The sequence below is a fragment of the Chlorella variabilis genome (assembly GCF_000147415.1).
Source record: "Chlorella variabilis unplaced genomic scaffold CHLNCscaffold_13, whole genome shotgun sequence".
Taxonomy (NCBI): Eukaryota; Viridiplantae; Chlorophyta; class Trebouxiophyceae; order Chlorellales; family Chlorellaceae; genus Chlorella; species Chlorella variabilis.
The window spans coordinates 310,110-323,692 of record NW_005435075.1 but is presented as its reverse complement, the minus strand read 5'-3'; the positions used below and the strand labels follow the sequence as shown (position 1 = coordinate 323,692).

Here is a 13,583-nt window from a genome sequence, read left to right as displayed (position 1 = left end):
CCTTCCCCACCCCCCGACACCCCCCACCCCCCTTGCTCCCCCACCCCTTCCCGCCGCCACCCCCGCGCTGCTGCCCGCTGCAGGCTCAGCACGGTGCGCAACGCCGACCAGACGGTTGTGATGGACCGCGGGGGGCGGGTGGCGGAGGTTGGCACGCACGCGCAGCTGATGCGGCGCGGCGGCATCTACGCGGCCCTGGTCAGGCGCCAGTCTGGCGCGGTGCTGGACCAGCAACGCGACCTGGCGCCGCACGAGCGCCAGGGCGCGCCTCCGCCCGAGGGCGAGGGCGGCGGCGGCGGTGGCGTGGGCGCGGCAGGCAGCGCGTCGGGCGACGCGGCGGGGGGCGAGGAGGCGGCGCTGCCCGACTCGCTGCCGCAGTGGAAGCAACAGCAGCGGCTCAGGGTGGAGCATGACCCCGCCTAGCCTGCTGGGCTCACCTAGGTAGTCTGGCTGGGCTGGCTGGGCAGGCTAGGCTTTAGTAGCCGCTGCCTGGCTGGCAGCTGGCAAGCAGGCGCCCAGCAGCGGCACATGCCGCAGCTCTCAACCGCTCGGCACAGCTCAAGCATGCGCCTGTTGGTAGTACCCTCGATTTTGTACTGCTGTGCACCACTGTTAGATTCCCTTTGCTGTGGGTGGCTTGCTTGCCCCTGCTGCTGTAATGCGCTGCCCTGCCGCCTCCGTCGACGCCCAGGGGCGGTGGCAGAACGACGCTGGGGCAGCCAAACGGGCAGAGGATTTGCTTGAACTGCTCCTCAGGTATCTTGCTCATGCTGCTCCTCGGGTTTTGCTTGTGCTGCTCTGCTGGCATGCCGGATCCGGCAGACGCGGAGCCGCACCGCAGCAGACTTGGCAGCAGACACAGCAGCGGCAGCAGCAGCGGCAGCAGCGGCAGCAGCAGCGGAGGGCCACTCACTGCTCTTGATCTTGCTGCGCAGCGCCAGCACCGTGTCTGCATCTTGGATGCGCTCCGCCACCGCCAGCCGCCCGCCCAGCCCCAGCGACTCTGCGACCTCGGCAATGCCGGCGCCATCCAGGCCAAAGGGATACACGTGCAGGGCTGCTGGGCCGCCACCGCTGCCGCCGCCGCCGCCGCTCCGGCTGCTGCCGCTGCTGCTGCTGCTGCTGGCGGGGAGGCCGAGGCTGGTGGGTGGCGGGCCGGCGCCGGCGCCAAGCCCGCCGCCGGCCGCCTTGGCCGCGCCGCGGCTTGCGGCGCCGCCGGCGCCGGACTCTGCGGCTCGCAGCGCCGCGGGCAGCGCCAGCCCAGCCTCCTCTGCCGCCTGCATGGCCGCGCCCATGCGGGCGGCGCTGAGGGCCTCAGCCGGGAAGGGCTGCGTCTCCACCTGCTGCCGCCGCGGCTGCTGGCGGCGGCCGGCGCCGGCGCCGCGCCGGCCGGCCGCCGCCTCCCCGCCTTCGGGCGCCTCCTCGTCTTCCGAGTCGGTGCCGCCGCCCTCTGGCCAGCTCCACACCTTGCCAGACTCGTCCCGCTCCCGCACCTCAGCCCCTGCACGGCGGCAGGCGCGGCAGGCGCGGTTGGGAGGGTGTGCGCATGTGTGTGTGTGTGTGTGTGTGTGTGTGTGTGTGTGTGTGTGGCACGTGGGTGGGTGGATGGGTGGGAGGGCGAGCACGCAGGGGCGGGCCAGCCCAGGCAGCCCACTCCGCAGCAGCACTGTGCGGTGCGACACAAGCAGGGCAGGAGCCGCCTGTCAGTGGCGCGAGGCGTGCCTCCCCGCTTGCCTGCGTCCCTGCCCGCCAGCAGGCAGTCCACCGCCCAGCCCACGTCCAGGTGCACCCGCCACTGCTCCCGGCTGACCATCTCCACGCAGGCGTCAAAGGTGGGAGGGCTCTGCGGGCAGGCGGCAGCGGCAGCGATGGCGTTGGCGGCGGCGGGGGTGGGGACAGAGAACAGAGAGCAGAGCAAGGCGGCGGCGGCCGAGGCGCTTGCCCGGAACACGGGCAGGCCGCCTGCCAGCACGCATCCAGCAGAGGGGGCCCAGGCAGCCGCGGCCGCCGCCAGCACGCAACACACAGGCTGTCAGGCTGGGCTGAGCTGGCGCCTGTTGCTGAGCTGGCGCTGAGCTGGCATAGCGCTGCTGACCTGGCGCTCCAGCACCGACTTCTGCACCCCGCGCCGCTTGGCCTCGTCGTCTCCCAGCGTGACCGAGGCGATGCCGCCCACCTGCAGGCAGGGGGACAGGGGGCCCAGCCCAGTTCAGCATCGACGGCACCAAGTCACAGCAGCAGCGGCAGCAGCAGCAGCAGCAGGCATCAGGGCCACGCTGCGGGCAGCGGATGCGGCGCCAAGCCTGCCCGGTGTGTGCCTAGTGCAGGGCGCGGCCAGCCTGCCCGGCGAGTGCCACCCACCAGGTCGTTCAGGCTCGGGTTCTTCACCACGTTTTCCAGCTCGTTGCCTGCAGGGGGAGGGGCAGGGAGGGAGGCGGGGAGGCACGGGAGGCCCGGGGGTAAGGGCGGCGCTTCGCCTCTCACCCTGGGACCCATGCACCACGCCAAGCACCTCCCGTGCCGTTGCTCCGCGTGCCTGCCGGCTCCGACACGGAGCGCGGGCCGGCAGAAGCAGGGCCGAGGGCAGGGGGAGGGGGCGGGGGCGGCGGCAGCTGCCGTGCAGGCCAGAAGGAGGCGGTAGCAGCTGGCCCGCCCCCCCCAGGCCAAACCTCCAAGCCTCCCGCCCGCCCACCCACCCACCGTGCGCGGTGGCCACCAGCTGCACGCCTCGCTGGGCGATGGTGCGGGCAGCGAGGCACTCCGCCTCGGTGCCTATCTCGTCAATCACTATGGTGGAAGGCATGTGATTCTCAACAGCCTCTATCATCACCCGGTGCTGCTGCTCGGGGTGAGGCACCTGCACCCGCGCCAGGCGCGCAGGGAGGGAGGAGGCGGCAGGGTGGGTGCGGCGCCTGCACCCTTGGCAGGCGTGCGAGAAGGGAGGGAGGCGGGAAGCCACCGCGCCGGGCTGGGCGCGGCGCCCGGCTGGGCGCCAGCAGCTGTCTCGCGTATGATGTGCGCATGTGTCACTGTGGCTGAGTGCATGCGCGATTCGGGGGTGGCAGAGCCAGACAGGCGGGCGGACGCGCCACTGCGCGCGCCTGCATGCGCCGCGCGCCGCCGATGCCCGGATGCGGTATGTCGCCGTCGCCGCCGATCTCGTTGGAGGTATCCACCACCACCACCCTCCGCTGGCACTCATCCGCCAGCAGACGTGAAATCTCGCGGATGGCGGTCGTCTTGCCCACGCCGGGGCGGCCTGCGGCACAACACAGGCAGCGGTTGGCCGGGGCCGGCGGGTGACGGCAGGGTCGACGGTCGATTTTGGCGGCGGGCACGGCCCCGGCACGCCGGCCGCGGTCACGAGCTGGCAGCCGCCGTGCGGCGCGAGCGCGGCGCTGCTGCGGCAGGCGCCCGCGCCGCTGGGAGGCCGCCAGAACACACCCAGCAGCAGCACGCTCTTGCCGTCCCTGGCAAGGTCAGCCACCATGGCGGCGCTGCCTGCACAACGCGCGCGGCGGCAAGGCAGCAGGCGTCAGCAGCAGGCGAGCACGCGGCGGTGGCGGGCAGCAGCATGGCCCCAAAAAACGCAGCAAGCTGCAGCACGGCCAAAATGCGCAGCAGGCTGCAGCATGCGGGATGCCCTGCACAGGCAGGCCGCGGAAAGGTGCAGGCCGTGGGTGCGCAGCAGGCCCCGGCCTGCCGCACCTGAGATGGCCCGCCCCACGCGGCACGTCAGGCCCACCACCCGCCCCGCGCGGTTGCGGATGCAGCTGATGCGGTGCTGCATGGGCGGGGAGGGGAGCAGGCACGGGGGTGTTGATTGACCCCCACGGGACCGGCTGCAACATATTCACCCATCCCCACCAGCCCTCCATGGTGCAAAAGAAAACAAAACAACCCACTCCCAGCACGACACAGCCCACAACCCAGGGCCTGTGCATGCATGCATGCAACAGCCGGCCACAGCCGCAGCCTCACCAGCGTCTTGTCGATGCCGGCGCGGTTGTCCCCGCCAAACTCCCCCACCTGCCAGGCACGCGCGCAGCCGGCAGCACGCCGTGAGCGCAGGCTCTCGCCCAGCTAGGCGGGGCAGGTGCAGCGGCAGCAGGGGCAGGCACAATTTGTGCCGGCCAGGCATCCGCGTGCCGTCCCGGCCGCGCGCCGCAGCACAGCCCAAGGCCCGCCAGACCCATCCCACACGCACCGCCGCTCCTGCAACAGTGCCGCAGCCGCAGGCCACAGCCCCACCTGGCGCACAGCATACTGGAGGTCTTCAGGGCTCACCGCCGCCTCTGCCAGCCGCACGTCGCCGCCGGGGAAGCGGGCCAGCGGCGGGCGCCCCAGGTCCATCACCACTTCCAGCAGCTGCGGCAGCTCTGGGTGCTGCCTCAGCTGCTGACGCACGGCAGGCGGCAGCAGGTGCACCAGCTTCAGCACCTCGTCCGCCTGGGCAGCGGCGGCGGCGGCGGCAGAGGCGGCGCCCGCCGCCGCCGCTCGAGCCTGCGCTGCAGGGCCCCGTCCCGCTGCGAAATCCCTCCCGGCTGCCGCTGGGCGCTGGGGCCGGCGCAGGAGGAGCAGAGGCTCGGCAGGGAGGGGCACGGTGGAGCTGCAGGACGCCAGGCCGCTGCCGTATGGGGTGCGCTGTCGCGACATGGGAGCCCAAACGGCGCTTGAGCCGCGCACATGGGATTGCAGGCTCGACATGCTGCGTGCTCCTGGGCAATGTGCGTTCTGAGGGGGCCTGGGCCGACAGCCGCTGGGCAGCCACCACAGGAAACGGGCCTGGCGCCACAGCCCAATCTAAAACTTCGATGCTCTGGTCAGTTGTTGGTTGAGCAGCATATAGAGACTGCCGTGGACGGGCTGCCAGCCGGCGCCACACACAGCGCGCAGCATGCCACCTCCTCCCGCGCAAGTGCAAGTGCTCTTTGAAACCTTCCATTGTAATAATAACAGGTACAAGGGCCAAGGGCCCTACATGGATCTGCGGATTGCTTTGGTTTCGAAAAGAACGTGAGGCTTGAGATGCAGCACCCGCAAGAGTGGGCGGCCCAACAGGGGGCGGAAGGTTAGTAGGCAGGTGGCAAGTGCAGGCAAGTGCAGGACATCTGGGGGGAATGGGTTGGGAATGCGAGAAGGTCTATCCATGAACGAAGCTGTAGCCATGAAAGCAAAAAGGCTGACGATCTGGTGATCACTAGAGAAAGAGGTATGGGTAGGGCAGGAAACAGGCCGGCAGATCGACGAGGGCGGCGACTCGAGCTTGGAGGCAGGGGACAAAAAAGGGACAGGGAGGCGGCCCGAGGAGGTTCCTGTGAGGGAACTGACAAGGGAGTAAAAAGAAAGCGGGGGCCCTACAACACCACCGCGTCCATCAGCAGCCACAGCACCCAGGCGCACACCGCCAGCCACGCGGCCAGCGCCGCCGCGGAGAGCGGGCGCGCCAGCGAGGCCGCTGCCGCCTGGCCGCCCTCCTCGCCCTCGCCATGGACCTCCAGCCAGCGGCGCTGGAAGCGGTATCGCGACGCCTCCTCCACCGCCCATGTGACCAGTACCGGCAGCAGCGTGCCCAGCACTAGCTGCAGCCAGCCGTGCACCGCCACGCAGCTGAGCCGGCAGGCGTCGGCGCCGCAGCTGCCCGCCAGCGCGTCGCGGCTGCTGCAGGCGGCCACGCCGCCGCCGCTGCCCGGCCACCAGGGCAGCCTCGAGCGCAGCTGCCGCGCCACGTCTGCGGCAGGGCAGGGGTGTCGGGGCGGTTGATTGCAGAGGAGGTGGTGGGAAGAAGGCGGGAGGGCAAAGAGCACAGATACGCTGCGCTGCACACTTGTGCCTGCTACAGAAGTGAGTGGGGGCGCCTTGGCATTATGGCACCTGAAGCAGAACCACGCTGCCGGTTGCAAGGCAGAGGGGGGGGCCTCTGGTGCCCCTGCAGGCAGCAGCCTGGCGGCCCCCGCGCCGCGCACCTGCATACCGCAGCGCCGCCGCCGGCTGCTGGCTGCCGCGGCACTCGGCCGTGCATTGCCGCAGCGTGCTGTGCAGCATGGCCAGCAGCACCACCGCCGCGCTGGGCAGGTTGTACTTGAGCGGCAGCATGTAGGTGCACAGCAGAGTGGAGATGCTGCCCGGCTGCAGGGCAGGGCAGGGAGCGCGCAGGGCGGGGAGGGGTGAGCAGGCCGCCGCAGGCGCAGAAACACGTGCGCTGACGACACCTGGGGGGTGCCGATGCGGCAAGGAGTCTGCACGGCCGCCGCCGTACGCTGGCAAGCATGCGCGGCAGCTCAGCCAGCCGCGACTTGCCCGCCGCATCCAGCAGCTGCTCCCCTCAGGCCCCCTCGCTGCCTCACCCGCCAGATCAGCATGCCCAGGGAGCTAGCCGGTGCCGCCCCGGGCAGCAGCAGCGCCCCCTGCCCGCCCGCTTCGTCATTGAACAGCGGCGCAAACCGCATGACTGCACGGCAGGCAGGGAGGCGGGCGCTGTGGGCCGCGGCTGCTGCTGCCACCCGTCCTCGCAGCGCGCACCCCCGGTGCCGCGCCCGCTGCCGTGCATGGCTGCCCACACAGACACAGCCAGAAGTGCTGGGCACCTCCTGCCTCACTTGTGAGCAGGCGCTGCAGCCGCGCCAGCAGCACCAGCGGCGTGCGCAGGCGCAGGAATGCGGCGGGGCGGCGCTGCGTCAGCAGCAGGATGAGGGGCGCCCAGGCGAGGAACAAGGCCAGCCACAGGACGTCGGCGGCGCCCAGGGTACTGCCCACGCCGTCGGCGGCACGAAAGTGGCCCCATAGCTGCGGGGCCAGGGGTGCCAGTTGCAGCAGGCTGTCAATTGCGTGTCGTGCAGCGCTGATGCCAACAAGGCACAGACGTCCCGGGCACGCCTAAAGCACGCGTGAGCGACAGATGGGGGTTTAGGGGCATTCGCTGCAGGCGGAGGAGGGTACTAGGCGGCAACAGCGGCGGCGGCGGCGGCGGCTTGCTGCTCCGCAGCTCTCCGCATCCCCGCCTCCCGCCCTGCACCCGCTGGCCCCTGTTCAAGCGTTCAGCGAGCCTGCGAAAGGCCAGCACTGCCCGGGCGGGCCCCTCACCGTGCGCGCCACCAGGCCAGGGAACAGCAGCGTCTGCAAGGAGACACAGGCATCCAAGGCCGCGGCATCGGCCGCGAATCGCCTCTCCCAGCCCGCCTCCAGACGCTCCTCCCTGAACCCCAGCCCCCACGCGGCCATGGCCAAGGCCCGCGCCCCGCCAGGAGCGCACACCAGTCGCCAGACGGCACTGCAATGCCGGCAAGGGTGGTTCTGGCAGCCCCCGGCAGTGTTTTGAAGCCGCCGCGGCCAGGGTAGGCTTCCACCTCTAAACGGAGCGACTGGCCTCGACTGATCGTTATTCAACTGCAGGCAGTGGATTATGCAGCAGATCGCTGCAAAACACGCGCGGAGAGTAACGTGGGGCAGGACCGGTCGCCGACCGCGGCGGTAGGGCCGATCTACGAAAATGCAATTCAAGGCCCCCCCGAATCCACTGCAATGAATGCCCATGAGGCCTGCAGATGGCGTGGGCCAGCCAACCCTTCCCATCGGGGCGCCCTACCGTCCAGGCGCCCTTGGCGCCCTGGCCCATGGGACCCACACTTCAGTCCAGGACTCGCCTTTGCAGCTTTGGGCATCCACGGCCAGTATAAGGGCCAGGATTGAGTTTGGGCCAGGACTCAGTCGCCCACAGGGGAGTCCAGACGCTTGGCCCGCACTCGGGCCCAATGGCCAGCGCCTGGCTTGCCAGCGAGTTTGATTGGGACCCGCATGCCCTAATAGCACACCCGGTGCCGCCCAGCGGCCACCTCCCCGCTTCGCCCTCGCAAGGCGCTCACAGCCCCGCCGCCCACCAGGTGAGAGCCTGTGTAAACCCAGGGGATGTACGGCAGCCGAAACTTCACGCGCTGGGCGCGCTGCAGGGCCTACGGCCAGCGCCGTTCGCCCCCCGGCGCCACCGGTCACACACGCCCGCTGGCACCCTGCGCCCGGCAGCCTGGGGGCCCCTGCCGGGGGCCCGACCGCCTGCCGCTGCCTCGCGGGCACTGTTGCAGCCGGGCTGCGGGCCTGCACGCCCGGCCTGCCAACCCCACGCGCAATATGTGCCGCCGGGCCCGCCCCGCAGGTGTCCCTGCCCTCTGCCGCCGCCACGGCCACTGACCTCAGCAACGGCAGCGCCACGGAGCAGGCCCCGGGCACCGCGGGCAGCCCCCCACCCCGCATCGAGCCGTCGGGCGGCGGCAAGGGTCGGCGGCGGCGCGGCGCCGCGGCCGTCTGCCAGGTCGAGGGCTGCGGCGCCAACATCGAGGGCGGCAAGCCCTTCTACCGCCTGCAGCGCATCTGCGGTGCGCGGCCGCGCCCTCGCGGGCTGCGCCCCGCGCCCGGCTGGCGGCCTGCAAGCGGCCGCGCCTGCAGCGCGCCGCCACGCTTGCGCCTGCCCAGCACTCACCTGGCCGCCCCGCCGCCTGCCCAGCCTGCGTTGCCCCAGTTTGTGCCTCCCGCCGCCCCGGGCGTGCGCCGCCGTCCCCGACCCCCAGCCCCGCGCTCTGTCCACCTGCAGAGATGCACGCGCGGTCGCTGGCGGTGACGGATGCCAGCGGGAGGGCGCTGCGGTTCTGCCAGCAGGTGAGGACCCCTGCCAGCATAGCCAGCATAGCCCCCTGCCAGCAGCTTCGCCCCTGCCAGCAGCCCTCGTGTGGCACTCCCTGGTACAGCAGGAGCGACGCCCGCTGCTCGTTGCCGCCCGCCGCGGACCCTCCTACTCTGCCTCGCGGCGCGGCGCCACCCGCCGCCCGCCGTGGTTGTTGCCCTTGCGCGCCGCGCTCTGCCCGCTGCCCCACCCGGCGCCGCCCCCGGGCTCCCCCCTCTGCCCTGCAGTGCACTCGGATGCACTCTGTGTCAGACTTTGAGGGGGCCAAGCGCAGCTGCGTGGCCTCGCTGAAGCGACGGGCGGAGCGGAAGCAGGCGCAGCAGGCGGAGCGCAGGGAGGAGGCGGCCGTGGATCCGACCGCGGGCAAGGGCGCGCGGCGCAAGGGCGGCAGGGGCCTGGCCGCGGGCGACGCGGCAGCGCCGGGCGCGGCCACCCTCTCGGGCAGCTCTGGCGGCGGCGGCGGCGGCTCCTCTGACAGCCGCACCACCAGCGGCGCCGCGCCGCCGCGCAGCCAGCACAGCGGCGGCAGCGGCAGCGGCGGCGGCTTCCCCGACGGAGGCTCTCTAAACCAGCCGCAGCAGCCGCAGCCGCCGCTGCAGCAGCACCAGCAGCACCAGCAGCTGCTCTCCCCCCCGCCCGCCAGCCTGGCAGCCTTCTCGCCCGGTGCTGCTGGCCCGCAGCTGCCTGCGGAGACGTCGCCCGCCGCCTCCCTGTCGGCGCTGCGCCTGCAGCAGGGCGCGGCGGCGGCGCAGCCGTGGCAGGGGCACCTGCCGGCGGTCGGCGCGGCGCCGCCGGCCCCGCAGCTCGTGGCTCTGCCGCCGCCGCAGCAGCTGGGGCTGGGGCTGGGGCTGCAGCAGGTGCAGGCGCAGCAGGGGCCAGGCCAGCAGGCCTCGCTCAACGCCTTGCTGACTCAGCACAACCTGCTGGCGCCAGGCAACTACCACCACCTGCCTGCGGCCCACGAGCTGCAGGCGCAGCAGCTGCTGGTGCCCGGGGCCGGCCTGCCGCCCCAGCCGGTGGCTGCGCAGCCGCAGCACCAGCAGCACTTTGCGCCCGCGCCTGCGCCCGCACCCGGGCCGCGCTTCTTTGCGCCCGCGGCGCCCGCGGGAGGCCAGCCTGGCGGCGCCATGCTGGCACCAGCACGGACGCACGACATGGTGATGTGTGAAGCCCCCTCCATGCCCACCCTCAGCCCTGCAGAGCTCGACATGCTGCTGGTGCTGCCGGGGCCCGCCAGGGTGCCGCTGCAGCTTTTCCTATGCGCTGCACACCACAGCGCGCACGCTCCCGCCTCGCCTGCCCACCCATGCATGCGCTCTACACTCCCTTTTTGGCCTGAGCGCGGCCGCATCTTTTATGCGTGTGCTGCCCTACCTGTGCTGCCCCTGCCTGTGCTTATCCCTGCCCGTGCGTATCCCTGCTCGTGCTTACCCTTCATGCCTTACCTTTGTGCCTATCCCTCATGCCCGGGCACAGACCATGGATCCCGATGACATGGCGTCAGCGCTGCTGGCCCGAACAGACGCGGCGTCGTGCAGCCAGGCGGCGGGGCCGCTCCCCGCCGGCATGCCGCCCGTCAGCCTGCCGGCCACCAGCAGCGGCGCCGCGTACGGCGGCCAGGGCGCGTTTGGCGCGATGCCCAGCGGGCCGCACGCGCGCGGCGGCCCGCACGGCCAGCCGGGACTGGCGCCGCAGCTGGCGGCGTGGCCCGCGGCCGGCGAGGCGGCCGACATGCTGCACGCGGCGGCGGCGCCACAGCTGGCGCAGCTGCCGGCGGCGGCCGGCATGCCGGGCGACTTTGCGGTGGTCCGCATCTCTTTTAAGGTGTGCCTGGGGGAAGCTCTCCCCTCCCTGGGCTGAGCAGCGACAGTGCAACGGTTGATCCACACACACAACAAGCATGTGTTTGTCTGTGCACTGATCGCATGCAAATGGCTGCATGCGGCGCCGGGGCCCTCACCCATGGCTGGCGACGGCAACCGCTCGCTGCTGCGCCGCCCCTCCCCTCTGGCCGCAGATGTATGGCCTGCACCCCGACCAGCTGCCGCCCCAGCTGCGGCAGGAGCTGCAGCACGCGCTGCTGGCGGCGCCCACGGTGCTGTCGGGCGCGGTGCGCGCCGGCTGCTCCCACCTCACCGTCAACCTGCTGGCCACCTCGGCAGAGGCAGCCGCGCTGCAGCAGCCATCCGGCCCCGCGGCGGCGCTGGCGCGCCTGCTGCACGGCTGGCAGCAGCAGCAGCAGCAGCAGCAGGGGCAGGGCGGGGAGCCCCAGGGCCGCACGTGGCGGCTTCCGGCGGGCCTGCCGCTGCTGCGGGTGGTGGCGCAGGTCGAGTCGGGCGGCGGCGCGGTGCTGCTGGCGCCGGTGGCAGAGGGCAGGCTGGTGCCTGGCGCCGCCGTGCTGTGCGCGGTCGGCCCCAGCAGCAGCAGCGCCTTGCACCAGCGGCTGGAGCTGTCGCTGTCGCCGGCCACGCCCGCTGCCACGACCGTGGGCCAGGCGGGCGGCCGCTTCCAGCTTCGCTGCGCCGACTGGCAGGAGCTGGCGCTTGGCGCCGAGCCGGTCGCCGCCCGCCGCATGCTGCACTGCCGCAGCCGCGGCAGGCACGCGACGGTGGCGCTGCTGCGGCCGGGTGGCGGTGCCGCGGCTGCAGAGCGCGTCGCCGCCCGCACCAATGGACGCGTGGCGGATGTTGATGAGGCGGGGGCAGCGGCAGAGGCAGAGCAGCAGGAGGAGGACTCAGAGGAGGAGCCAGAGGAGGAGTTTGAGTCAGAGGGGGAGGAGGAGGAGGAGGAGGTGCAGCAGCTGCTGCTGCAGCAGGGTGCCGCAGAGGCGTGGGTGCCCGCGGCGCAGCGACAGTGGGGCCTGTACGAGCTGGAGCTCGCCTCAGGTGTGTGTGTGTGTGTGCTGTGGATCGTGGATGGGTGGGCAGAGTGGAAGGGCGGGATGGAGGCGCCGCCAGCCGCTTCCTCGCCCTGCCTGCATCGCCGCCAACCACGAGGCTCCGCTGGAAAGGTTCTGAGCCATTTGCTGCGCTGGCTGCGCCGCCGCAGGTCCCTTCCTGGGCGGCTCCGTGCCTGTGCTGGTGCTGCCCGACGAGCTGGCTGGCGCGGCTGCCGAGCTGCAGCAGCTGCAGCACGGCGAGCAGGCTGGCCGGGTGCTCCGCCTGGTGAGCATGGTGCTGGAGCATGAGGAGCGGCAGCGGGAGGCGGCAGAGGCGGCAGCGCGAGGCCCGGCGGCCGCGGCGGCGGCTCGGGCGGCGCTGGCCGCAGCCTACCCGCCTGCCGCGCTGGAGCGGCTTGCGGGCGCAGCGCGGGCACTGTGCGCTCTGTGCGTGCGCTGCCGCTGGCCCGCGCTGCTGCGCCGCATGCTGCCGGCCGCCGCTGCCGCCAGCGACGCGGCGGCGGCGGTGGCGGCCATGGACGCGATGCTGCCGCCCGTGGGGCTGCTGGGCACGGCGGCGGCGGCCGGCCAGGCGGCCACGCTGTGGGCGCTGGCTGACCATGCGGTGGCGCTGGGGCACAGCTGGCAGCTGGCGTGCAGCAGCAGCGGCCTGACACCGCTGCACCTGGCGGCGGCGCTGGGCCGCGGCCTGAGCGGCGACGCCGCCTCGGCGCTGGTGGCGGCGCTGGGGCCGGCGGCGGCGGCCGGCTGCTGGCGCGGCGCTCGGGCCGGCGGCTGGACGCCGCGGCAGGTGGCCACGGCTGCCGGCTGCGCCGCACTGCTGGACCTGCTGAGCGCCGGGGAGGAGGCGGCGGGCGAGGCGGCGGGCGCCGGCAGCAGCGGCGGCGACGCGCTCAAGCCCTGGAAGCAGAAGCAGCAGCAGCAGCTGGCGGAGGAGGAGCAGCAACTGCTGCAGCAGCGCCTGGAGGGGGAGCCTGGCAAGAAGGCGGCGGCCGGCAGCGCTGCAGCCAGGCGGGCCTCCGAGCGCGCGGCGGGCCGCCTGACGCTCACCGCTGCGGAGCTGCACGCGTGCCGCCAGCGCCCGCTGCACCCGGCCGTGCTGCTGGGCGTTGTCGGCGGCGCCGTGTGCATTGTGTTTGGCCTTGCGGCGGCGCTGCGGCTGGGCCTGTACGATGATTGAGGCCTGTACGATTGAGTGAGCCGCTTTGCTCACCTGTGAACCGTGGTGAGCAGCCCTGACTGCCGAAACAGGTGTCGCTCCGTTTCTGATTCTCCATTTCCAACCATTCGTACGTTGAAACCTACTTTTGTTTGCGACTGATGTCCTTCCTTTCGGCTGCCATTGTTGGTATGTTGCATGTTGCTCCTCATTGTTTGGGAGGTGAGCCGGCCGTCTGCCCCCGCCCGCTCGCCAATTCTGGTGCTTGAACCCTTTCTCAACCAGCTATCTTGGCCCCGTGTCTTATCTTCCGTACTCACAGACAATCCCCCTTTTTCTACACCCATATTCTACTGCTTGCGTAATAAAATAAGGCTTTTTGACTAGACTCTTGCCGCCTTGCACGTTTGCACGTTCGGCCAATCTTAACACCCAGGTGTAAGCGCGCCACTCTGCACGGAACGGGGACTATTGCAGCCACGCAGCCGGCAGGGACGGCTCAGTGCATGAAAGGGCATCTGCACTAGGGCTGGCGCCAGAGCGAGTGCCTCCTGCTGACGTGGACGCGCCAGGCTGTCATGCTGACGTGGGTGCGCCGTGCATTGCCAACCTGGTCCCTGATAAACCGGCCTTGTAGCGAGACAAACACCAGTGGCCGCATGTAAACACCAGAGCTCAGTTTGCTCTGCTTCACAACGGAAGTGCCCTCACAGGTTGCGGGCCACGAGGGGGGCAAACGATTGTCTAAAGCCAGACAGGTGAACTGCATTAACGTACTGGCACACAAGGGAGGGCGGTTTCGGGCCAGCCGACATGCAGCGGTGCCTACCTTGCTCGCCGCCGCTGCTCCG

At 71.8% G+C, this 13,583-nt stretch overlaps 4 protein-coding genes across 4 annotated transcripts in view; 2 read left to right on the top strand and 2 right to left on the bottom strand.

The window, feature by feature from the left end:
- Positions 1-423, top strand: part of CHLNCDRAFT_135150 (hypothetical protein) — a gene marked incomplete at both ends in the record, with an annotated part of 4,985 nt that extends 4,562 nt beyond the window's left edge. Inside the window, one exon of the mRNA XM_005846661.1 lies at positions 84-423. Coding sequence (XP_005846723.1) covers positions 84-423 — 340 coding nt within the window. The remainder of the gene's footprint in view (positions 1-83) is intronic.
- Positions 424-752: 329 nt separating this feature from the next.
- CHLNCDRAFT_135149 (hypothetical protein) lies at positions 753-4,656 on the bottom strand (the record flags this gene model as incomplete). The annotated part of the gene is made up of 12 exons (XM_005846522.1): positions 753-1,501; positions 1,655-1,700; positions 1,778-1,843; positions 2,096-2,176; positions 2,362-2,408; positions 2,701-2,857; positions 3,093-3,259; positions 3,445-3,501; positions 3,709-3,784; positions 3,982-4,029; positions 4,252-4,449; positions 4,603-4,656. The coding sequence occupies 12 exons, from the start codon at positions 4,654-4,656 to the stop codon at positions 753-755; spliced, it is 1,746 nt and encodes a 581-aa protein (XP_005846584.1).
- Positions 4,657-5,357: 701 nt separating this feature from the next.
- On the bottom strand, positions 5,358-7,221 carry CHLNCDRAFT_135148 (expressed protein; the record flags this gene model as incomplete). Its single annotated transcript, XM_005846521.1, has 5 exons — positions 5,358-5,731; positions 5,967-6,129; positions 6,348-6,451; positions 6,600-6,786; positions 7,084-7,221. The coding sequence occupies 5 exons, from the start codon at positions 7,219-7,221 to the stop codon at positions 5,358-5,360; spliced, it is 966 nt and encodes a 321-aa protein (XP_005846583.1).
- Positions 7,222-7,751: 530 nt separating this feature from the next.
- Positions 7,752-13,189, top strand: CHLNCDRAFT_58139 (hypothetical protein; the record flags this gene model as incomplete). The annotated part of the gene is made up of 7 exons (XM_005846660.1): positions 7,752-7,880; positions 8,150-8,369; positions 8,585-8,649; positions 8,902-9,912; positions 10,151-10,498; positions 10,692-11,559; positions 11,723-13,189. 7 exons carry the CDS (start codon positions 7,752-7,754, stop codon positions 12,751-12,753), a joined length of 3,672 nt encoding a protein of 1,223 aa, XP_005846722.1. The 3' UTR covers positions 12,754-13,189.
- Between the last annotated feature and the right edge of the window lie 394 nt (positions 13,190-13,583).